Source organism: Lissotriton vulgaris, chromosome 2_1, assembly GCF_964263255.1.
Source record: "Lissotriton vulgaris chromosome 2_1, aLisVul1.2, whole genome shotgun sequence".
NCBI classification, from domain to species: domain Eukaryota; kingdom Metazoa; phylum Chordata; class Amphibia; order Caudata; family Salamandridae; genus Lissotriton; species Lissotriton vulgaris.
The window spans coordinates 1,237,284,162-1,237,311,229 of record NC_141687.1 but is presented as its reverse complement, the minus strand read 5'-3'; the positions used below and the strand labels follow the sequence as shown (position 1 = coordinate 1,237,311,229).

Below are 27,068 nucleotides of genomic sequence, written 5' to 3'. Positions count from 1 at the left end.
ATATATATATAATATATTCACTCTCACTCACACACCTACATTCTCAGTCTGACTCCCTCTCTCAAACACAAAAAGACAGAGCAACAGTGATTTTTATTATTTTACATACTTTGCTTTCTCTGCTGATAACTCTTCCGTTCAGCAGTGAGACAGGATTCCTGATCTACAATTGAGAAGATACACAACGCAGCAAGCCCTGTCGCAGCTTCTGATAGGGCAGATGTATCAGAAGCTGTGGCAGGGACTGGGATTAAGACCCTGCCACTCTGGGTGGATTCTCATTGGGCACTGGGATACTATGATTAGCATTCTAACAATCCAATTTTAGCAGATAAGCTCCCTGTTATAGACATGTGCAGCTTACTTGCTAAACAATATGGATTATGCCTGCGTGGAGGGGCATATTTGAAGTATGCCATCACACAAGCACAATCTAGACAATCCACCTACAGAGGCAGGATTGATTACGATGGAATGCGATTCAGCCACCTTCCTCCATATATCATTTGATGCAGTGCCTGAAGAGCCGGACAGGGTAGAAATAAGTCCTAACAGTGCTCATGAAAACAGAAACATCTGTTTTTCATGCAGACTGTTCAGTCAAAGAACAGCTGATGTCTGTATTGGTGTGGATTTTATGTGGTAGGTGGCAGGGTAGTCCCTTGATGCCTCTGTTGATGAACCTCCACTCAATTATTCACTGGTCATATGCTCTGTGTGAATACTGCGTTCTGCTCCTGAATGTGATTCTTACTGTGCATTAAACACTTCCAGTGCTATTTCCACCTAATATCATGTACTGAATTCTGTTTTGTATGCTTCGACCAGTGTGATTTCTGTTCATGCAGTAAATGCATTCAACATATTAAATAGATTTCAGGAAAAATTTCATATTTTCACATTGCTCTGGCTGCACAGTCATAATTTGTTGCACCTGCAATTAGCGTGTTGCGCTATACCTTGAGTTGGCCTGCAGATTACCACTGAGTTAAGGCTCATCTATCCAGGGAATAAAAAAGGGTTAGTTGAAGTTCATTTTCTGTGGTGGATTTAGTGGCTTGAATGATCATTACGAGAGAACATGAGTTTTATATCTTTAAGAGGAGTCTGTTGCCACTGTGATAACTGTGAGAAGTTGGCCTGGTATATGCTGTCCAGTAATTATAGTGGGCACCTTGCACCAGTCAGAACAACCCTTATTGAGGATAGGTTTAAGACAACCTTTATTGAAAGCTATCCTAGTGGTAGCTATGGAGAGCAGCCTTCAGCCTAAGTCTTGAAGGAGTGTAAAGCAGCTTGGTTTACCAGATTATAACCTCTTGAATTACCAAATGAAAGGAGAACCACACAAGGTATATTTAAAATATATGTATTTATTACTAAACACTCTCTACTAACCTCTTTATAAGATTAGAGAACAAGATACACAGTATCAAACACAATAGAACTTAAGTAAATAGCACAATATACAATGAGCCCCAGGGGGAGACCAAACCATATATTAAGAAAGTGGTATAAGAACCACGACTTGACTAGATACAGTGCCTAGATCATGTAGAATCGCCGGGACCCCAAGGAACGACCCAAGGTAGTGACACAGGGGACCCACGGTGGACGTGTACAGTGTGAGAACACAGCTGCGAGCTCCTTACAATCCCATGGGAATGTCACGGTTGGAATTTCACAGATTAAGGACACTTCGGAGAGGACTTGGAGCAAACCCTTTTAGAATTAAAAGGTTCTAAGGCTAGCCCCCACGTGAGCACTGGAGTACTCCTGTTACCTCACCCAGGGAAGTTGGGAGCATAGGTGCCAAATGGTGTTGTGAATCGTTGCTGTTTTCATAGGCGAGTTGCTGCAAAGTGCTGCTGCTGGGGAAAGGAAAGGAAAAGTGTCCGGTGTGATCCAAGCCTGGATCGACAATGTGAAGAACCTGAAAGCAGAGGGGACAGAGTCTGGGTCACTTCAGGGTGACCAGGGGCACAATAGGCCAATGCCCACCGATGTTGGGTGTTTCAGGTGCGCTGAGGTGAAGCTTGACTCCGCTGCTACGGGGACCAGGAGATGTTGATGATGACCAGGGTCTGCATGCGAGCTGTCCCACAAAGGATGTCGAGTGCTGGCGGTCGATGTCTGGATTGGAGACCAACAAGCCTTGGCAACAGCAGCCCACGCAGTGAGAGTAAAAAGATTTCGGGATAGACCAGCAAGGTACAGGGGACTCTCCAAGCAATGGAGAGTCAGGGCACATCTGGAGCAAACAGTTAAGCCCTTTCAAAGTTACCGTACCCTTCTCAGGGGCCCACAAGTTAACGGACAAGGGATCGCCAAGGGATCTTGAGAGGAATCTCTAAATACCAGCCCACGGGTAACACGTGGAGTGTAGGGCAGTAATCTTCAGTGGAATACTGCTCGGGGTCTGGACTAGAAGTAGCCCAGAGCACAGCCTCAGGGATTGCCAAGAAGCATATGCTGCTGCATATGGTCACGGTGTCCTGGGGCTCAGGTTGCACGGTCCCCACGAGGGCTTTGGATCTCAGGTTTGCTGAGAGCACGGATCGGCCTCGGGGAAGCTTGGAAACCCACCACCTGTGTTGCAAAGTCTTCGGAGTCCTTCAGGAGCTGCGTAGTTGCAAACAGGACAGATGCGTATTTGGTGCCTGCCTTGCAGGGGAGTAACCCCTTTGCTCCAAGGGAGATTCTTCGGTCATCCAATGAAGTGTAGATAGTTGAAGTTCTGGCATTCTGTAGCCGAGTTTCGTCCAGGTAAACCCAAAGTCCTGTAGTCAGGGGTTCCTACTTTATACCCAAGGAAGGAGTGGGACAAACTCTGTGGACAAACCTATGGGAGGGTCAGGATAGAAGGGTGCCTACAACCATATCCTTTGTCCAGTTTCATGCCAGATCAGGGGCTGGTAGCCCCTGCAACCGGGTTGAGCTGGACTATGCACAGGGACACCAAATGTGCCCCAAGTGTAGACATCAAAGCCCTCTTGGAGTGCACCTACCCAGCCACAATACACTAAAGCCTGTCTGGGAGATGGTCACACCTCCCTGTGACAGGAAACCTATTGTCAAGCCTTCCCCTGCCGGAGTTTCGTCCAGCAGCAGGAGGGCAGACTCGTGTCTGTGGCTGCAGCATCCATTTTGTGATGCCACGGTCGAGAAAAAAGCTGATACTGGGTAGCCCGGTGCCTCAAATTAGTAGTTCTACCATGGAGGAATCATACCTCCCACACCAGTTACTGGTGTAGAGGTATGATTCCAAGGTGTTTGACACCAAACACGACATTGTTCTGTGCAGCCATTTAAAAGTTAGCATTTACTGCGAGGTTATAATGCACAGGAGTATATGGTCTAAGCTGCATCAGTAACCCCGAAGGATGGATTCCAAAGGCTGCAGAGGGGCTCTGCTCATGCATGGGCACCCTCTCACACAAAACCCAGCACCCTGCCTTCAGGATTGGTAAGGCCTGTTATAGGGGTGACTGATAGGTTTATATGTGTAGTGATTAGGTAGATATAGGGAACCTATATCTTAGTAAAGAGTGCATACACCACCTTACACAGGCTGCTGAGGCAGACCTGTTGTGTCATTTTGCATGGTCTCTCATGGGTGGCATAATACATGCTACAGTTCCTGGGTGTCCTCTGGGGTACCTATGCCCTGGGTATATAGAATACCATATACTAGTGACTTATAAGGGTACCACAAGATCCAATCTGGAGTGTACCTATTGTACATGGCATCCATTTAGAAGAGAAAGCAGATAGGCTGGGGTCCTGAATAGCAGTATCCCAGCCAAACTAAGTCGAAAACCAGCAAAACACCAGGAAAAAGTGGGGGCAACCATGCAGTCATATTCCACCGTCCTACAATAACCTTGCCTTACACAGGATAATTACACGTGGAGTAAGAGTCAAACAAGGTAATGCAGCCACTCAGGGTGACACATTCACACAGGGAGTTGGAGTCACACATGAAGGTACAGAAAGACATTGGATAAGGGTTACAAATTGACTTGAAGAATCATACAGGAAGATGGAGCTACACATAGAAGTAGATTAAAAAAAGTATAAGCAGGCACGAAGAGAGAGCAAGTCACGTGAAGGAAGGAGTTACATTGAGCATGGAGTCACAATGGATGACAGAAGCATCCCACAAAGAGGCAAAGTCACATATGCATACGGATCGACACATTAAGGTAGAGTGAAACAGAGTGATGGAGCCATACGAGGGAGGAATTCACACAAGGAGATGAGGTCAATCTGAGAGATAGAGTGCCAAAGGAATATGCATCCTCACAGAGGGAGATGGCTCCTACAAGATGAAATTCCTCCAAGAGGCAGACATATATTTGGAGTTGGAGTCCAACAGGAGGATGGAGTCACACTGGAAGATTAGAGATTAAGCCGCACAGGGACTTGGAGCTACACAGGGAGTTGGAGTCATACATGTGGGATACAGTCACAGGGGGCTATGAAGTCACAAGAGGGGGCAGAAAAAAACAAAGTGCTATTCAAGCTCTGCTTACATTCCTAGATCAGGACTGAGCTCTCCACCAAATGGGCCACAAAAGGAGTTGCAATCATAGTCCTTTGGTGAGGTGCACTTCCGAGTAGACGCTAGGCGTACCTCACCACTGCCACATCGTTCTTCCACCTGCAGAAGTGCAGACCCAGAAATATAATAAATACTTAATTTGCAATAGCAACCTTGACTCCTAAAACAAATATGTTCATGCAAGTGCAAGTACAATGTTTTAAACAATCGTAGTAAATTTCTTAATTCAATATTTTCATAGACAGCAGATCAGAGAAAGGCCTTGAATGTGTCCTGATGTGCATCAATAGCGGTACACAGAAGTAAGAGCGGATAGAAGACATCTGACATAAAACCCCACACAGAAAATACATATATTTTACAAAGTACAAACATTCATTTGGCGCAGTCAAGTTTATTTGAATTTTAGTAAATGTATATATCGTAAATGCATGCACATCGAACCATTGGAGAGTGAGGGAGAGTGTGGGCCCCAGAGCAGAATCCAGTGGGAGTGAAATGGAAGCAGCAGGCAAAGTCAGCAACAGAGACCAAAGGACAGCACAGGGCCAGCACTGCATAAGGACACAAAGACGCAGGTGTTGATGGCAGCCTGCTCATCTCTTAGATAGAGGGGGCAGTCCCTTAAGGAACCCAGTGGTGCCAGGAAGAGTAGCAGATGACAGGTAGGGCCTAGAGTGGGCACTGAGTCAAAGGGCCCTAGAGAGTAGAGCAGGGCCACATGCAGTCAGTGCTTGCATAAGGGGTGGCTAGAAGGGCAACTGAAATTGCACAGGGACAGGTTTCACAGAAGCTGGCCTGCCTACACAGGCAAAAGAAAGAGCATGTGGGAATGCCCCAAGACAACAAAGAGACAGGAGGTTGGGAGGTCAAAGGGGCCTGGACAGTGAAGCTTCACAGGGATTTAAAGAAGAAGCTGGGGGACTATCTTGTGGGGCGTGATGGCTTAGAAGGGAATGGTTCACGGTGGAAGTCACAGATTCCGTTAGTGTGCAGCAGACGTTCAGGTGCGAATGCCCCTGGCAAGCAGGATCAAGGTGGCCAGCACAGGGCGGCTGGATGGAAGCTCACAGAGATGGCTGAGGAAGAACAGCAGTGCATGCGAGGAAAGAGCTATGATGTGGTGCATGGCAGGCTACCCAGGGGCAGTGGGGTCACTAGGGTTGGTGTCACCCGGTGCGGGTAACTCATGGTGTCACCCCCTCACGACTTACCGCATGGACCTCCTCCGCTGTAATAACTGTCATAAAAAAGCTGGAAGCAAACTGGAAGGTACAGATTAGGGCGCTATATCCCCCCCACCTTCAGTCTTTCATTATTATAATGTTGCAAAAAGGGGTCATTTGGATAAAAAAATAAAAAGTTATTATTAAAGAGAACCCCCAACCACGGAATAAGATGTTGAATTCTGAGTTTGTTGCTTCTCCAGACCAAGTACTCCTAAACTATACTGTCTATCAGTATGGATGACCTGTCACTAACTACACCTTGTAGTTCTCTGCCTTAAGTAACATTCCCATACACTGAATTACACATTTTGAATGAGTGTATGTGTGTGATGTAAAGTGCTCTAACACCCTATACTGGTATGAGTGGCGCTATAAACCTAGTTAAATGCATCCGAGCTAATGTGGTTATGGAGAATTGAGGGGACTGTTAAAGGGGTGGTAGTAGGGGAATCCGCAGCAAAGGTGGTCATTGGGGGTCCAGCAAACAAACAAGCTGGCCCTGGATATAATAATATATGTACAGCTGACAAGGTGAGTGTTCTTCTGCAATGGCCAAAGCCATACAACTGAATTTACTTACCACCTGTCTTAGTGACTACCCTGTTGATTGAGCGTTCGTCCAGTATTAACAGGCTTGAGAGCCACAGTGAGCCTGGCTGACTGTAACTTATGTGTGCCTCAGTCTCACTCTCCTGAGGCTTGCCTGATGTGGAGAGTCTTTGACCGCTGACCGAACAGGTTACAAGGGCACTAGGTTGTGCCTTTAAATTTCTGGTGCTTTGCAGATATATTTTAAGAAAGTTTTAGGAGTTTGTCGTTGCTCAAATGGGTGTCATTTTTGATAATTGTATGTTTCCCTCGTCTTCATTGCTTGATTTTGCTTGTGAGAAAGTGTCACTCATAGTTGTTTAAATGTCACTCACAATTACATAGAATGAAATTATGAAAATGTCACACATAGCAATCTGAAACCTTGGCAGCTATGCATATTTCTAACTTAGTTCATACTGTTCATTCATATTTATGATACTTAACTTATAATTAAATGTTATTTTTCTCTCACCTACTGACACCTTTCCTCCCTTGAATGTGTTCCCCCATTACCGAATCGATCAGGCCCATAGGAATGAAAGGGAATTACCGATTCAGTATTTACCGAATCGGTAATTACCGAATATTACCGATTCGGTAAACTTTACAGATCACTTACCTACATACCATTTACCGATTCTGAAATACCGAATCGGTAAAATTCAGTATTTTAGAATCGGTAATTGGAACTTACCTACATCTGGCCCTAGGTGTGTACAGCCGGTATCAGTTTCTGTAGCTCAGCTAAGGTACGACGAGGAATATCACTCACTGCAGAACTTGAGCCCTGGCAAGACATGGGGTCAGTCAGACAATGAACTATGGCTGCAATTCTTGACACGAGCACGGCCACTGCTTACGCTGCACATGGCTAGAAGACGAATTTTTCTGATAGATCACTTTCCAGGGCATCCCACCCTGGAGGAGGGGGGTGAAAGTGAGGGTGGCAAGCCCTGTAGGAAGCTACTGGAACTTCAGCAAAGGAGCGTGTTATTGATATCCTTGCACATTTTGGCACAACTGCCAGAGGAGTATGGGAAGCACCCAAACCTACACTGTAACAGTGGCCAAGGGGCAAAACAAGGTGGCAGAGGAGTTGGAAAATGACAGAATGAAAGGGTAGTTGCTCCAATTGACATGAACAATATAGAAAAGCAGTTGCAGATAAGGAGGCGTAGACTACTTAGAGGCAGAATTTACAGCTATATTTTGTATGAAGGCCCAAGGAGTGAGGGATGGGCAGAAAATGTGGAATTGCACAAGGTGAAAGAGCAGATTATATGTGGCTAATCGAACCAGGAGTTATCAGGATGAAGGATGTGAGTGAGGATGATACCTCCATCTGTTTGTGACCCACCAACAAATGACTTGGTCCTATCACTGATTGCCATTGAGCCAAAGAAAACTTAGGGTAGATTCCAGATGATGTATCAGATTTTGTGGCTAGAAGGGTCCTCATTAAATTACTATCGAAACCAAGACGAGTGCTCTGTTTACTACATCAGCCAAGATGGGGGGATGGGGAAAGTAGATATAAAGTCTGCTATCAGACTCCTGCTGCCACGCCCACAGGACTTTCAGTTGCTATAAAAAGAATTTGAAGGGCACATATACGTAGACAAAGCCATGCTCATGGGCAGTGTGGTTGCATGTGCAGCTTTCTGGAAGTTTAGCACGTTTGTAAAATGGACAAGAACATATGTGGTGAGGTCTGAGCAACTGCTGCACTACCTCAATGTCTTTTTGAATGTACAAGACTGATGACAATTTTTCAGGAAGTGACATGTATGTTAATGTAGGAGTCCTCTGCAGACAAAAAGACCAAGGTAGGATATTTATGGAGATAGAGCTAGGCTAGATGGTGTCACATTTGCTGGTGGATAATATGCGACTATGAGAGCTATTGGCATGGGCCAATGACATGAAAAAATGTGAGCTGAGGTTTCCTCAGCAATTGCTTGGGCATTTTAAATTTCCCTGCAGAGTGGTGGCCCCATGGAGAGCATTTTCAGGCAGCTGGCATTTTTGATGAGGTGAACAACTGAGCCCTACCTCAGGAAATTAATGACTATCAGAATAAAGAGAAACCTATAGGTTTGGCGTACAGTTTTGGTGAACAACAATGGAGGGACAGTGTGGCAGCATGAGGACCTAGTGACCTGGACAGTGGAAATATTTTAAAACGCTGGGGGATTTGGATTATCTCATAAAGGTAGCACGATGTAGCATGTCTGGATCCTTGGAACAAAGGAAGTACAGCATCACATTTTGTGAATTTCTTCCATTGGCTCTGAATGAGAGGCTGCCAGGAGAGGATCTGTGGGATAGAAAGGTGATATTCATGGTGGACAACCAGTCGGTAGTGCATGTGGTCAACAAACAGTCATTAGAACACTGAAGGAGGTCCCAGGGGAGTTTTTTAAGACCCTAACTGCTAAACCCCCTGAATAATAATGGCACCAACAAAAATTAGCAGTGAGTCGGAAAGGTTAATAGAATTATGTATCCAACAAAAAATTTGAAAAGGGAGAAGCTATCAGTGTAAGCGAGTTCCCATCAGTCCGCCATCGAGACCGCCCTTCATCATCTGGGATCTCTTATTCCTTTCAAGAAGTGGTTGACCACAAAGGACCGGCAGATTTTATAACCAGGTCAAGGGTGTACCAAACACACTAACTCTGATGTAAATAGGGTGTGCCTAATGAGGAACTGAATAGCAGTGCTCAAAAAGAAAAGGTGTTGAAGTGATAAAAGAAAGAGAGAAAAAGCTCGAAAATTAGGTAGTGATAGGGGAAAACAACTTTTAATATGCACCCTTTCACTCCCAACTCAATAAAAACAGTGCAAATAGTAGTGTAACAAATAACTACCAACAAGAATGTTTTTGTAGGATACATAATTCTATTAACCTTTCCGACTCACTGCTAATTTTGTTGGTGTCGTCAACAAACAGTCCACACATATTCAGCATATGCTTTGTTTGCTGAGAGAACATGTCTTGTGGTATTTGCGAAGGAATATTTCCTTTCAGACCTGGCATATTCCCGGACTAGACTACCAGGTGGGTGGGGGACTGTCTTGTTCACAGTGGGTGAGATTCAGTGGTTTGGTTCTGGAAGCCGACAATAGCACCAGAGACGGGAGACATGAGAGAGTAGGGGCTTGACAACTGATGGAGAAGTCACTGGCAGCTTTGACACACAAATCGCTTCAGCAAGCATGGAAGGAGTTTTGTAGTTGGGGGGCTGGAAAAGAGACAACATTGGAGAGGGGTTTAAGGCAGAGAAAAGATGACATGGTGTGTGGTGAGTCAGAATGACAGGGGCATGTCCTAGGTGACAATAACTAGAAAATTGGTCAGTTTCCCTTCCATGAAAATGTTATTGGAGATATGAGCAGGTAAAAGGGAAACTGGTATGGAGTATTTGGAAGGATGGAATAGAAAAAAGGTGTAAGAGGAGCAACTTGTAGAGGCCGATATCAGTGGCTATTCTGTAGAGCACTGTGACGCAGGCAAGAGTTGTGTATGCATCAGCCCCTGGCTTCTGATTATTCAGGGCAATGTTAACAAGGATGCTGATGGAAAAAGGAGAAATGCAGAGTGAGAAAGAGCAAAATGTATAAACGGGCAGTGGGCTTCGTTGTGAAGCTGAAGGCTTCAGGGGAGAAGGCTACATGCTCAGTGAGGTCAATGAGACTATGGCTCACATAAAGATAGAAGGGCAGAGATCACTTGTTTTTACATGCAGACAGCAGGAAGGTAACTGAGAGGCAGGAAGATGGTGGTGTCTAGAATATGCCTTTACTCAGGTGTTGGGAAAGGAAATAGCTTAGGACACACTCTTTCAGGATAAGCACTGCCACAGAAGAGTTTGGGATAGGCCCAAAAGAGCTGGAGTTAGAAAGGTTGGGACAATGGAGGAGTGATCATGTGTGGAGTTAACATACAGCCAAGAAGGCTGGGAACAGGATGAGCATTGACTAGATTGATTTCCTCACCAGGTATGATAACAGCATGCAGAAATAGGAGGTCTGGATTTGTGCCCACGCCATTGTGAAGTGAGCAATTGTACAATTGAAGAGGCTAAGCTACGGGTAACAATTTAGTTGGATTTTAATAAGGAGACAGTGTGGAGGTATGGCCAAGGGGACGCGCTGGGGGCAGTTGATGCTGACGTTATTGCAACTAAGTGATAAATGCCTTCGGCCAGACGCTGTTTTGATACGCCTGGTAGAGAATCATTTGATGCAGGGAATTGGTTTGGAAATGATAAAAGTTATGAAGAGGGATTTGAGGGAGATAGGTGACAGATGGGGTAAGGCGGCTATATTTTGGACACAGTTGTTGTCCAGGAGAGTTTAGAGAGGGCAAGTAAACCAGTTGCAATAAACAGAACAAGAAAAAAGGTAAACAGGGAGGTTTTGTGTCTTTGCACAGCACATTGCACGGGTGTGATAAGGCACCCATACATCGTATATCACTACCCGGTGTGGTTCAGGTATGACGGGGTGTACCTCTACTTATTGGGAAACAGATTATATTTAGAGGTGGTGACGGAGGTGTTATTGGATTGGTGGAAGATATAGACTTGTAAAGCGAAGGGTGGCTTAAAAGAACTTCAAGCGGTGGGATTTGTCTGGTTGGTAGTGTGAGAGCTCTAGGGAAGAGTTTGGGGGTAACAGGAGGACGAGCAGTGCGGAACCCGTAGGGGGAGAATGAAGAAGAAAGGAACTGTAAGGCAGTCTTGGTCTGGGAGCAGGCAGGCCTGATATGCCAGAGGCATAAGCATAAGGGTCTATGGTCTTTGACACAATATGAGAAAAATAGAATTTATGAATGGGAAATGTTTATATGAAAATGGAGATAGGTTTAGGGGGTGGTAATTGTTTTGGGAAGCAGAGGGGAGAGTTATTTAGTGTACTTTTTTTGTGAGGGCATAATTATTGTGTATGGCAAACCGAAAGGTTGTGTTTTTGTTAGCACAATATGTTCTTAATTAAAGCAGCACTTTGAAAGCCTTACAAAAACACTGAGCCTAATTCTTCCAAAATAAGTTTTTATTGTGTCTCTGGCTCACTGCCTCCTATGTAAGTGCTTTTTTACCTACTAAAGACACGTCCGGCTAAATATATCACCTATGTGCATTCTGAATGCTAAGTAAAGCTAGTCTGGCTATTTTCACAGGGATTTAGAGACTGCTCTAATGGCCTTTGTCAAAAGCTTTTGTGGATTATTTTATTAGGCATTATATCCTGAATTTCTACACTCGATATCAAGTCCTCTACTTGCTCTCCCTTGGATTTTCTTTTCCCGATGTTATTGCACCAGAATATTAATAGCCTCCAAACATATTTTCAACCATTTTTTAAATAACAATTTAGGTATGTTACCTCTCCAGTCTACTTTGAAACGTACTAAATTTGAGACTATAACTTTAAGGCAATTATTTATAGAATGGGGTGCCATGCTATTCTTTTCTGAATATTCAGTATCTCCTTCTCTCACAGAACAGGCCTCATCCGCATGCGCCCTTTATCAAACCATAAATAAGTTGCCAGAGGTAAGTGATCACTTTCAATCCTTGACTACAACTACCAAAAAAGTTACCGTATTTTACCATATTTTTTTAATTAATATATTGTATAGTTTAATTATGTTATTAATTCCATGTAATATTATGTGAGTTGGCTGGGCGGGTGAATCCTCAACCTCTCTTCCATTCAACTGCCTGAAAGGCCTGGCAAATAATTATTCTGTCAGGAGCTACCTCAGGCATGGCTTTTGTGTTCATTGCAATGCCTTGGGGGCTAAATACCACAACAGAGGTTCTCTGCAGGCATATCAAATTTATAGCAAAGGAATCAACCATTTTAACTAATTGGACATGAGAAAATATGTCCACCAAGTTAGTAATATTACAAACCATGCTTCCTGACAGCATTGAACTTCATTAGGGATAAGTAGATATCACAGCAAATTATATCATCCTTGGACCTGGCATCCTAACCAAGTCATGGCTTAATTCTAGTCATTCAGTGATGAAATCACTGGATGTTGTGAAAAGCATTGTTAGCATGCTTCAAGATGTACCCTACCCCAAATGTGTTGCCTTTTTTGCCACAACTGGCTCTAAGCCACCTTCTATGTGTGCAATATTTCCTGCTAAGTAAGAAAATGTCTAATATCAGTTTTGCACCTCTCCAGCTAAGTTCCAGCAAGCCACACTACCATTACAAACTTTGGCATGTTTTTAATGTCCGCCTTGGCTACTCACACACCTTATCTGAGTTGTAAAATCTGAGGGGTTAATAATTTTAATATCTAACCCAACTTCTCAAACGACCAGGTTCTGGATCAATTAAGCAGGGTATGGTTTCTACATAATTAGAATACCAGAATGTTGAGAACACCTCTAAAGACAATGGAGTAGCTCAGGGTTGAAAATGGCTGGTATAGGGCTTCTGCTCTCACATACCATTGTTTGTCTTTGCTTTTCTCTCTTTTCAGTGTAAAACATTCTGCTCTCAAGAGATAGCATTATAGCCCATTTTCCTTGGGGTATTCCTGCTGCTAAAGGCCTTTTTCCTTGTTGTAGCCCCCACCCCGATGCTCAGGCCTGTAAAATGTAATTCAGGGTTTCTAAACAGGTATAGCCTTTGGCAGCGGACTAAAATGCTATATTAATTGACTCTTGCTAACTTAATTAATTAATACATTTGAAAATACTGAGACTATGTCATATTCAGGCAATGTAATAATTTGACTATTTATGTCTTGCCTACCAGATGGTGCGAGGTATCTGCTTACGAAAGACCTATTGTGAACAGTGTGCTTGCAACCCACATATTGCTCATCATTTGTTTGCTTTATTATCACTCTTGTTCTCTTGCTTCTTATTCATTGGTCTGCCTTCTTCATCTTGTGTTTGTCTCTCTCCTGGAGCATAGACTCTTTACAATCCTCTAGAATGGATGACTTGTAGCCTTCCACAACTCGCATTCAGAGAAAATGTTTTTCTTTTCTTTTTTTTCACCACTCCGTGGGATTGCACATGTTTTCTTACTCTCTCCCCCATGGCTGCTACCTCCCTCAAATTCCTGCTCCCCCCATTTCACATTCCATGTTGCTTCCCTGTCTCTCCAGCTCATCCCTAACTTCTACCACGCCTCCACATTTGATTGACTTTTAACCCCCGCCCCAACAACGCACTCCTGTTGCCTCCCACCCTTCTCCCAATCTCTCAACTTATCGTGGACTTGACATTGATATTTATATAGATCCATTGCGTATAACCAAAGGCACTTTTTAGAAAATGTAAACATGATAAAATCCATGATCGGGGCAAAGAACCTCTGCAAATCTTCTCACAGATATTAGATCGGAAAGTCTTATATAGCGAGTTTTTGTGTGCATGAGTATTTAGAATGTTTACAAATGTGAACCATTGACACATTCAGCTATCAGGACTTGTGATGTAGCTCAGATTTCATCTGGAGTCAGGCATTGCTTTAGTTTTGTGTTTCAGGCAGACTGCATTTAAAATTGACATGCAGATTCTGGTGCAAGTGAAAAACACACATGGTACATGAAATGCTTGTGCTGAATTAACATGTGTTTTTGCAGTCTAGAGAAAACTTGTGATGTCAGTGGCCTCTTTAGCTTTAAAAATAATCTTGGAATGTGTTTTCTCCTCCCAGCTCATTTTCCTTGTAATCTAAACTCCCTGTTCCTGTCTTAAGAGACTTTGGCTTTGTTGCATATTTAGACAATGCACATTCAGTTCATAACACATCTTCTTATAATATGTGTTAATTAACAATGCACTAACACTACACTTGGGGCAAAACGCATTGTACATACGTTTTGACCACGTTGTATATATTGCACCCGTTTTTTGTTGTCTAGCCGTTTGAGAAACTGATGTTAAAATAAAAATTGGGATACATATGTGACACAAAGTGCGCTGACAAAGTAACCAACAGAACCCGACAGAACCCCTCTTTGTTTACTAGTGTTCTTATCAAGGCACATATTCTTAGGGTGATGAAACTATGACTAACATTGGAATAAAGCTGGGATATTTAATTGCTGAACCTGTGAAGTTTGTAAAAGGATTTGCTGAGACAGAAGCAGAATGTTACACGAGACGTAGAAAAATTCCTTGTGCATGTGTGGAAAATGAGCTCTGACTGCCGCACATTTGACAATCTTCCTTAGAGTGAGTTCAAGAGATCAGTTCCGCTAAGTGATCTTCCACCGACCTAATATTCTGTGCATGGACACATTAAAAGAGCATTCTATATGATCAGGAGATGTGTAAATGTTTTGGATCATGCATATGTTGAGAAAGATCCATGTACATTTGGTTAGGAAGATATTGATGGGGTGCTAAAACTTAAGAAATGTCTAAATCCTCTAGCCACCGAGCTTACATATACATGTAGTAGCAAATAAATTGTGCTAAAAGATGTCCCTGTCAATATGCGCTTCTCAAATGTTCAACATTCTGCCAATGTACCACGAGTGATTGTTGAAAGAAATAAAGTGACCTATGAAAATGTGTCTAAAACAGGAGTGATAAACATATATATTATTCCATATTCAAATAATAAACTATGGTTGGTGTATACATAAGTGGATTAAAAAAAACATTATTATTTGTTTCATTTGTATATATAACTCTTCCACCTATATTATAGCTGCTGTTTTGGAAAATGGCAGAAGAGTTGCTCTGAAGAGTTATTTTCTGTCTCTATAAGACTGCTTGACCCTGAAAACCTATGTTTTGACACCAAAACGAAGTATATAGGCATGGTTCCTGAAATATTACGTCATCACTGCAACAGATCTACCATTTTTTAAATAACATCCAGAAGAAGTCAGCCCCGTTCATTAATGTCTACTCAAGCTAAATTACTTGTCTAATGATCCAAAAACACAAATCAAATATGAACATCTCTGGACATTAATTATTTTTACAGAGGTACATCAGGGTGCTGGGATTACTTGCATCAACAACAGTTGATGGGCAGAATGCAGAACAATGTCATACATTCACCCCAGTACAGAGATCTGGGCCTAAATCCATTGTTTTTTTGTTCACCATGCCATTCCAGTTTGAACCCAGCCATATGCAAATCAGTCTTGACCCTGTGCCCCATGGAAACAGTCCAGCCCAAAATGCCAAGCCAGGTCCTCCCTGGACTGGAAACAAGCTTCCTAGGACTGGTTTCGGGATTTCAGCCCTCATCAGCAGGATAGCTTGATTCCAGTGGCATGGAGAGCACGGGACTCACGTCTGAGCATACCCCTCCCACTCGGGGTGACAAATGCAAAAACAACATTTTATGGACAGAATGCAGAACAATGTCATACATTCACCCCAGTACAGAGATCTGGGCCTAAATCCATTGTTTTTGTGCTCGCCATGCCATTTCAGTTTGAACCCAGCCATATGCAAATCAGTCTTGACCCTGTGCCCCATGGGAACAGTCCAGCCCGAAATGCCAAACCAGGTCCTCCCTGGACAGGAAACAAGCATCCTAAGACCGGTTTCGGGCTTTCAGCCCTCATCTGCCAGGATAGCTTGATTCCAGTGGCATGGAGAGCACGGGACTCAACTCTAAGCATACCAGTCCCACTCGGGGTGACAAATGTAATAACAGCAGTTGATGGACAGAATGCAGAACAATGTCATACATTCACCCCAGTACAGAGATCTGGGCCTAAATCCATTGTTTTCCTGCTCACCATGCCATTCCAGTTTGAACCCAGCCACATGCAAATCAGTCTTGACCTTGTGCCCCATGGGAACAGTCCAGCCAGAAAGGCCAAGCCAGGTCCTCTCTGGACTGGTAACAAGCATCCTAGAACCAGTTTAGGGCTTTCAGCCCTCATCAGCCAGGATAGCCTAATTCCAGTGGCATGGAGAGCACAGGACTCCTGTCTGAGCATACCCGTCCCACTCGGGGTGACAAATGCAAAAACAACAGTTGATGGACAGTATGCAGAACAATGTCATACATTCACCCCAGTACAGAGATCTGGGCCTAAATCCATTGTTTTCCTGCTCACCATGCCATTCCAGTTTGAACCCAGCCATATGCAAATCAGTCTTGACCGTGTGCCCCATGGGAACAGTCCAGCTCGAAAGGCCAAGCCAGGTCCTCTCTGGACTGGTAACAAGCATCCTAGGACCAGTTTAGGGCTTTCAGCCAGGGTAGCTTAATTCCAGTGGCATGGAGAGCACGGGACTCACGTCTGAGCATACCCGTCCCACTCAGGGTGACAAATGCAAAAACAACAGTGGATGGACAGAATGCAGAACAATGTCATACATTCACCCCAGTACAGAGATCTGGGCCTAAATCCATAACTTTTTGCTCACCATGCCATTCCAGTTTGAACCCAACCATATGCAAATCAGTCTTGGCCCTGTGGCCCTTGGGACCAGTCTAGTCCGAAATGCCAAGCCAGGTCCTCCCTGGACTGGAAACAAGCCTCCTAGGACCAGTTTCGTGCTTTCAGCCCTCATCATCCTGGATAGCTTGATTCCAATACCATGGAGAGCACAGGACTCACGTCTGAGCATACCCGTCCCACTCTGGGTGACTAATGCGAAAACAAACGTTGATTGAGAGAATACAAAACAATGTCATACATTCACCCCAGTACAGAGATCTGGGCCTAAATCCGCCGTTTTTTTTGCTCACCATGCCAATCCAGTTTGAACCCAGCCATATGTAAATCAGTCTTGACCATGTGCCCCATGGGAACATTCCAGCCCGAAATGTCAAGCCAGGTCCTCCCTGGACTGGAAACAAGCATCCTTGGACCGGTTTCAGGATTTCACCTCTCATCAGGTCCCTTGCTCACTTTGCCACTGGATTCAAGCTAGCCTGGCTGATGACTGCTGATTAGCCAGAAACTGGTACCAGGATGCCTTTTTCCGGTCCTGGGGAGACATGGCTTGGCAGTCCGGGCTGGACTGTTCCAATGAGGCACAGGGTCAGACTGATTTGTTCATGGCCATGTCTGAACTGGGGTGGCAAAGTGAGCTAAGGAATGATGATGAATTAAACCCAGATCAGGTGACTGGGTGTGAGTGCTTGCATTGTTCAACACTCCTTCCATCATCCCCTTAGGTTTTGCTTTGTTCGCCGTAAGTTGGCAGGGCATGCCCAGACGTGGTTCCCTTGCTCACTTTGCCACTGGATTCAAGCTAGCATGGCTGAGGATGGCTGATTAGCCAGAAACCTGCCCCAGGATGCTTGTTTCCAGTCCAGGGGAGACATGGCTTGGCAGTTCGGGCTGGACTGTTCCGATGAGGCACAGGGTCAGACTGATTTGTTAATGGCCATGTCTGAACTGGGGTGGCAAAGTGAGCTAAAGAATGATGATGGATTAAACCCAGATCAGTTGACTGGGGTGAGTGCTTGCATTGTTCAACACTCCTTCCATCATCCCCTTTGGTTTTGCTTTGTTCGCCCTAAGTTGGCAGGGTATGCCCAGACGTGGTTCCCTTGCTCACTTTGCCACTGGATTCAAGCTAGCATGGCTGAGGACAGCTGATTAGCCAGAAACCTGCCCCAGGATGCTTGTTTCCAGTCCAGGGAAGACATGGCTTGACAGTTCAAGCTGGACTGTTCTCATGAGGCACAGGGTCAGACTGATTTGCATATGGCCATGTCTGAACTGGGGTGGCGGAGTGAGATAAAGAATGATGATGGATTAAACCCAGATCAGTGACTGAGGGTGAGTGTTTGCATTGTTCAACATTCTGTCCATCATCCCCTTTGGTTTTGCTTTGTTCGCTCTAAGTTGGCAGGGTATGCCCAGACGTGGGTCCCTTGCTCACTTTGCCACTGGATTCAAGCTAGCATGGCTGTGGACGGCTGATTAGCCAGAAACCAGCCCCAGGATGCTTGTTTCTAGTCCAGGGACGACATGGCTTGACAGTTCGGGCTGGACTGTTCCCATGACGCACAGGGTCAGACTGATTTGCATATGACCATGTCTGAACTGGGGTGGCGGAGTGAGCTAAAGAATGATGATAGAATAAACCCAGATCAGTTGACTGGGGGTGAGTGCTTGCATTGTTCAACACTCCATCCATCATCCCCTTTGGTTTTGCTTCAGGATTACTTGCATCAGCAAGCCCCTCTGCCTTTGAGAAACAGGAACATTCCTAGGTGCTTCATCGGGGCACCGGGAAACTATTCAAGTTGTTAAAATAATAAAAACGAGTCTGATTCATAATGGATAGAGCAACATGAAGCTTCTGCACAGTTACCTATATATTTTGAAAGCTTACATTGAGATTTTATCTTAGTTGTGGAGTAGTGGAGTAGCATTCGGAAGACTAATCCACCCACAGAGGAGAATTCAAATTTGACTTTTCATAACATCCCCAGATCCAGTCAACTAGCCATACGGCCTGATCGATTCTTAGCTAAAGTAATCAAAATTGCACATCCCTGTACAAGCATGCTGGATCTCACACCAGTGGTAAATATACTCTGCTGGCATCAGAGTCGGGTACAGTGTAAAATAATGGCTGCAGAATCCCAATTACAGATCCAAGACACCAGGCTACACACATGAGAATGCTGTCCACCTGTAGTCCTTTCAAGTTTTCTGTTTAAGTCAGATGGGTTTCTTTTTGTTGTTTTACTGCAGAAATTCCTATAAAAAGTTCATGCAATGGGGGGCAACATAGATGATCAACTAGAATGAAGAACAATCTTTGACGCTTTGCATGGAGTAGCACATTCTTCTTATATTTGCTTAATGAATATGATTAGAATACAAGTGGGCTTCAAAGCATTTTTTACAACTTCTTTTCAAGGCAGTGGTGTCAGAGGATACCAGAAAAATGTCAGTCTCTGGATCCAAGGATCAGGTTCCTGGTCTCTTGTACTGTCTCCCAGCATAGCTGTGACTCAGCAGCCCTCTATAAAAGGGCTTGTGCAGTTAACTTCAGCAGCACTCTCACAGGGTAAGGTCATTCATGACAGTTCTTCATAGCAATCCCTTGTTAGTGGACACAAAATTCAGACGTACACACAAGGTTGTGTTTCTGCTGAAATGATGGGTAGAGTGTGGGAGGCAAATAGTGTCCACACTTGGAAATCCATCACGGAGAAGGTCTGGGATCTTGCAGTTTCTTCATTGATGATTTGGAGCATTATGTATACCATTGCTCCTTTGGGAGAGATTAGCTGAAGGCTCACAGTTGTGCACTCCTAGTTAGGTGAGTCTATATTGGGACTTAAAGCACAACCTAGCTGTGTTAGTGAGTTAGTTGAAAGTTTATAGAATGGGTTTGATGTATTATGATGTCTTTGCACATGGCATTAGTTTAGCTGAATGAAGCCTTCACATTGGAGAACCATAAACAGGGTGAAAAGTCAAATTGAGCTTTATCAAATTGTAACCTTAAAAACACTGAAACAAGGATCTCAAAAGTCGGCCTGAAAAGACCAAATCTGTGCCATATTTTCAAGACAATCACTGACTTTCTAAATGATTTAATTTTAGATTCATTGCATGCAAATCTATTTCAGGTGGGCATCTACAATATCTGGTGCAGACCTGGCCCCAGGTCGTACAATGACCACTGTGGACAAGAATTTGGTTGGGGCAGGAGAAATGTATTCTATTAGAGGCTAAGGAATAGCTAAGAATGATAAGCCACAAAACCAACTGATGCAGCCTGTGTTTTTTTCTGGCTATCTGACCCTATTGTATCAGCCTATTCTGCAGTATTTGACATTGATTTAGGTAAAGTGAGCCTTACTACTAACACAACCAATGTCATCAATTGTTCATACACTCCTTGGGCAAATCAATATATTTAAAAAATCGCCTTTCCACATTAAACTTAAGTCCAAAATATGACTTCTTTTCTCTAAATACTAGAGATATTAGTCCAAGGTTTTTGCATTTCCAAAAACTATTAGCCAGTTTTGTTTCGAAATAAGATGTGTTCTTTGTTATTCTTAAACAACTATAACTCAAAAACGCATGCTGTCTAGATCTCAGATTTCCATTGTGCACATTTCCCGTGATAAATAAATGTATCAAATTGTTTGAAGTAGAAATATATTTTTTTAACGGCAGTTTAGGATCAACCCATTTACAGAGTACCAGAGCAGGCCACTCCCCCCCCACCTCCAAAACCAGATAAAGTAGAGTTTGTACAAAAAGATCAAATGTTCCTCAAGATTAAGATGTTTCTTTGGACTCCCATGTGGAAGACAATGAAAAAGCCATCCACATACATAAGTTGCTACAAAAAGATTTTAGCATGATTTGCTTGAGGAATGGTGGAAGTAAACAGTATGTTGAAAAGTCAGAAGCTGTGAGTTAGCTCATTAGAACCCCAAATGGCCAAGCATATATTTTTTAATTTGGAGGTTCACATCTAATGCTCATGTCTCATCTGAGAAATGGGTGGGATGGCAACATCTATCTATAACCAATTCAATTTGTTTTCAGCTGAAAGGGAGGATATTAAACTTTTGAGTGAGAGTAGAATTGAAGGGTTGTCCATAAAAACTAAGTTTTTAGGGTTTTGTTATTATTATATAGGATCCTTCAAAATGGCTCTTGAAAGCATCTTTTAAGAAAATGAAAGCCAACCTTCCGTGAGTATTCACTACTCAAAACCATTGAGAATTTGTTTTTTTACATAACATTTGATGCCAGTACCTTGCAGTTTTGTGCTGCTGTAACATAATTCAGCATAGCACAATTCTATTAGACGCAAAAACCGAGATCAGTGGTTTTGGGTGAAAGTGCTCTAACAAACTTTCTCATGGAAAGTGTATCTGGACCACCAAAAACTAGAAACATGGACGGACTGTAAATAAACCAAGAATAATATGTTCACAAACTGCAGAAGAACAGGACAGGGCCCCTTCTCTTTCCATTCGCTTGACACCACCAATAACCACCAGAACTCTGAATTTACTCTGACATATAAGGGTCATGGGCATTTTGAGTTTTCTCAGAGATAGTACATCAAAAGTGGTACATCTTAGACTTCAATACATGTAAACAGGAATTGAATCTAAAACAAACAGATGTTCCAAAGCTATTACCAGTGGCATTGATGTTTCAATCAAGACTGTCAAGCAAGAGGGACAGGTGTAGGGATAAAAGGATCTTATGGATATTTTCCTGTGAAAGTCTGCTCTCTTTTTGTATATTCGAAGCCTGGCTTGACGTTTTCATCTCTATGGCTTGGCATCTAAAGATCATTCAATCATGCTCAAGTTTTGCTTCGACAAGAGTGTAAGCCCACTCACAGGGGACGGTGACGTCTGTTCCCACATCAGGCTATGGAGAGACTAATGGTTGGTGGCAGCTGAACTGATATTCATGAGAATATGCCTTGTACCTTTACTCTGGAAGAGGAGGTTACAAATTCCTTTTGTGAAACATATGTTTTACATAACAAGGACCCTTCACTTCCTTCTGAGATTCTGTTATGTGATAGTTCCAATGGCAGTATGCATGCAGACACTGTGCAGTATGAATGGTGTTCTCGGCAACAACACAAAATAGTGACTGGCACACAAAATAGTTGTTAAGGACATTACAGATTCCATGTCCCTTGCAACAGCCCTGGGTCCTGTGACGCTGAAATGGTAGTAGCTTCACCTTGTCTGGTCTATGACTGAAACCTACATTCAGCCCAGATACCCGTCCTGAAATGAAGGACAGACGGGCTGGGGGTACATGTCTCTAGCTTAACCTTACTCAAGTTGTCTGATCTGTGTCTTCCCTAATCTGTGCTTCGAGTTGTCTGGAAACTTAAAAGTCCTTGCTAAAAATGAATTCAAAGTGTTTTACAAATAAACATCCTGCTGCCTAATTAGTCCATACTGCCACTATGAAAATATCGATGAAGATGACCTCCAAATGGCTTTGCTATAATCATTATTATTTCGATCCGTGGACCTCGAAATGCAGAAAGAACTATCCCGCCAGTGCTTTTATTTTTTAATGAGATCTACAGGCCAGCTCATAGAGGGTGTCCAACAGGACATGGACATATTTTGCTGTTCCCCTTGAGGCAAAGACTACGCCTAGGATACTGGACAAACCATATCCGTTGGTCTGAAGGTAATTTGGTTGATGCACCATGCCAAGGTCACTGTAAAATTGCAATACATTCTAATGATTTTCTTTTTTTAAAGAGCCTTCAGAAACCAAAACACTGCAGCTGGACTCCCGTTGGAATTAAGCAAGCATATTTTCATCATACCAGCACCAGCCTTATTTTAAGGATGAATTCAAGGCCCTCAGACGAATTAATCTTGAATATTTCTTAGTTTATTACTGTAGCTGTTAAAGCCTCTCCAATTGCAGTAGCTCAGCTGTAGAACGGTGTTGATTTGCAAATGTGGGCACTTTTTTAGCTATGTATATAACTCACTAATGGGTGCCACTTTTATTTTGGTTTCCGGCCCTATTTCCAGTCCCAGGCTGACCCTTCTCATAGGATCCTCATTTTAAGCTCTTCTTAGTGGCTTTCCTTCGAATTGAGATTTAATTTTAAGGACATAATATAAAAAAAACACTTGTCCACAGTATCTTTCATTCAATCTAATCCCTTCGTAGTGTTCCAAAGTAAATCAATGGTGTGGGTACCCCGTGATTTTCAAGCACATACCTATTTCACTTACATAGTCGTTGTTGTCTGGAAATCTTTACCTCCTGATATTCAAATAATTCCTGACTATAGGGGATTTTGATAGTAATTAATTACGCAATTAAGATTTTTTAATGAACAGCTTTAATTTTTTTCACAGGTGTGCTATCTGTTTTTTAAATTATTTTTTTGTATACTAAATATGTTCTAAACTTTGTAAAGTGCTCCTTTACCTTTGGTTAGGTCTGCAGGGAAAATGTGAATATAATAGCAGAATAGCATTTTAGGAAGTCTCTGATACAGGGATTATAATAGGGCCTTTAATGGTCCTGTCTACAGGCACGGTTTACCTCCTATCCTATAGGTAGGAAATAAATATCCTGTTTTCTGGAAACCATAAACGATCCTTATAAACTTAATTAGAACACTCCATTATCGCCATCCATCTCCTGAAAGGTGAAATAGGCTGTACTACCACCAATACAATTAAATAAGTAATCAGAGACCTAAACCCACACCTGCTCTGTCCTCCTGCATAACTCATCTGCAAAACTACATAAAGATCATCTTCTACTTATTTAATCATCAACGTTCACTAAATCCCCAAGCATCTTACAGGAATGCTAAGGATGCCCAGCCATTAACAAATTCACTCCTTGCAATGTTCACTCTTTTGGCTAGATCTACCACTCTGCTTTGAAATCCTTTCGTATGGAGTAATATTAAACTTTTATTAAAGCTAATTGCAGGTTAAGCTAACCAACCAATCTGTTAACCCACAACCAATACAGTTAGCAAGATACTACCCAAAAAGATCAACTTCTTAGAGGTCAGAAATACATTCCTAGCCATTGACATAATATTTAGACCAATTAATCGTCCAATCGTCGCCGAAGCTTTAAAACAGCCGACAGTGAACTCTTATCACCTGTCCAACATCTGTCATGCACCTAATACACTAACTTCTTTGAAGATGACACTATCTTATGCCCTGTAAAAGGCAGGCTCAACTCTGGCAGAAGGCCCACACTGACCATCATGAACATGGGGTTATAATAAAGAAGGACATGACCTGCAATGTTGTCAAGGTCCTGGTACTTCTAGAGTTACATGTAGTCTTCTTCATTATCGAATACCACATCTTCACAAGACTCCTCGTGGGATGAATAGACCTCCTACACTTCTACCATAGAAGAATCCAGAATCCATGGGCCCCTAATCCAGAGCACGGCATCAGGGATCTAATACCGGGCACACTTTGTATACCAGATTACTGTCATCACAAGGTTTTTCAGCTGAAGTTTTTGAGAGGTTGCCTTCACCGTATTCCTTTCATCAACAAGTTATCGGGGGCTGTCAGTGCTGTTTTTTATCCCAATCTTGCAAACACCATTTACTTGAGCCATCCTACAAATGTCTATTCCATTTGCAGTCAGTCATGAATGGTGCAGTCTGTATGCTAATTATCATAAACTGCCTTCATTGTTTTTAGCATGCCCTTCATTCCTATCACAATTTAGAAATACTTCAACGAGAATCATACATTTACTTTTCTGCGTGAATATCATGGATGCATTAATGGCTATTCACACCTTCTCCCATAAGACTAAACACCCCAATAATATTAATGTAAGTGGTGTTAACTCTGGAGAAAAGGGGAAGAGGAAAGTAATACAACAAATACTAGCCAGTGGTTAGGCGTCAGTTATCTTGATAATGATAAGTAAATTAAGACATTACTACTATAAGTGAATTGAGGGGGACAAAAAATATATTTTCATAATCTTACAAACCTTTAACACCCTTCTAATTACCATTTTTCCTTTAGTTGACTGCTGGCATGGTTTCACTAACCGGGCAATCCAGATCCAACAGGAATGATGCTAGTATAAACACTTCCCTAAACCCACTAACAACCGAACAAAGACTATGCCAGTTAGCATTAAATCAGGAAAAGGGGGATGGAACAAGAGATTGAGAAGCGAGAACACTTGATAGCATTACTTCACCTGGTCGTACTGCTGGATTCAACATGCACTGCAGGAGCGTTGCTGCCTACAACAGCTATTTATTTTAGTATTTAGTCCATGATATTACAGTCTACTATTTCTACAATTACATCTGATAAATACCATGTGACAATCTCTGTATAGCCCACTCTGTGTGGTTCCTGGAACCTATGACTTCCTAGAGTTGAAAGACATAAGTAACGTTTTTAAACAATGTATGGAATATCCCAAACTGTAAAAAACGTTAATTATCTATAAATGCCTTTAGAGAGCTAGAACTCAATCGATCAGAATGCTCCTCAATACACATAGCACGTTAACTGTAACTTAATGAATTGTCATTAGTATTGTGCTTTCACTCTTTGCAATATACACTGACTTGATAACATGGCTATACATTCATATCATATCTGACTCAAATCATATAACAAAAGTCTGTACACAATAGAAAACTCAATGATTTTTCCTGTAAACAGGTGCAATGGACTTTGCAAACCAAGGAATGAGGACTCTAATATATGAAAATGTGTAAATCTAGAAAGGCTGACTCCAATAATGAAGTGCAAATTAAATCAAAATCTTTGCTTTCTAATGTTTATCCAGAGTACTTCTCTAAAAACAAGGATCTTGACAACTCTTAATGAAGTTGCAATTAATTCCAATCTCCTGGCCGAAGGATTCCAGCTGCAGCAAATAAATAACACAAAGCTAGGACATCAGGATCCAGACCTAATATGTTCATATTGGAATGTCTCAGAATAGTCCTTCAAAACAACTTCTTCGAATTCAAAGAAGATCTATACCATCAGATCAAAGGGGTTAGCATGGGGGCCTCTTGTGCCCCCAGCATAGCTAACATCTATATGGGAGAGTTTGAACTTAAAAACATCTTTAATGAGATCGCGCCATTCTATGAAAACATCACACGATGGCACAGATTTATTGATGATGTCTTCTTCATCTGGACTGGTGCAGAAGACACGCTGAAAGAATTTATTGAATGGCTAAATCTTGCAGACAAAAACCTAAAATTTACCTGCAATTTCTCATCTGATAAGGTAGAATTTCTTGACATATGGATACGACACACTGAAGGTGAACTCACTGTCGACCCATACAGAAAACCGACAGCCAGAAACACCATCCTTGAACATGGGAGTTTTCACCCAGGTTGTCAGAAAGACTCCATCCCCTTCGGAGAATTCCAAAGGATAAAAAGAAATTGCACCACCATGAAGGACTTCGTGATACATGCCAGCATGCTAACGGATCGCCTATTGGCGCGAGGATATCCTAAGAGATTGGTACGAAATTCCATGAAGACAGCAAGTACTATAACAGAGATGCCCTGCTCCACCCGACAGAAAAACCCATGGATCAGAAACTAGTATATGTCCTAAACCATTCAACCATAAACAACAAGATCAGAACAGTGATCAACAAGAATTGGAAAATTCTCAACATCAATGAACAAGAAGGAGAACTAAGCAGACCAATAATTGCATTCAGACAATGAGATGGCAGATTTTAGAACGTATCCATGTCACACCAGGTAAAGACACCACGAGCATCAGGAAGAAACGCGAGACATTTTGGATCTACCATCTAGACACAGTATGACATGGTCACAACGAGGAGATTTTATGGATAGTGACTCAATGACTGCTCCTATCATTTGTCCTAAAGTCCTTATATCAGCATCTGTTATGTACAGAACACCATTGGATAATGTCCCATTATAGTGCATAGCCATGAGTTTTTCCCACACGCTATTCAAATACAGTCTTTTATAAATACTCATAGCCTCTGTCATTCCAACCTCAATATGTAGGCCAAAATACTTGTGCATTATGGTACCAACAGAGACCCCTGGCTATCTGCACAGAGACCCTTACTAAAAAAAATGTATAGAGCCTTTAATAGTTTACTTACCAAACGACCTGTTCAAATAGATCGATAAAATCAATCAGGACATTAACAGATCGATTATATTAATCAGGATATTCATCAAATT

At 42.6% G+C, this 27,068-nt stretch overlaps 1 protein-coding gene across 1 annotated transcript in view; it reads right to left on the bottom strand.

The window, feature by feature from the left end:
* The window catches only part of LOC147732424 (uncharacterized), a 2,559,122-nt gene that overhangs the window by 643,382 nt on the left and 1,888,672 nt on the right, over positions 1-27,068 (bottom strand). Inside the window, exon 83 of the mRNA XM_086954262.1 lies at positions 4,536-4,663. Coding sequence (XP_086810388.1) covers positions 4,536-4,663 — 128 coding nt within the window. The remainder of the gene's footprint in view (positions 1-4,535; positions 4,664-27,068) is intronic.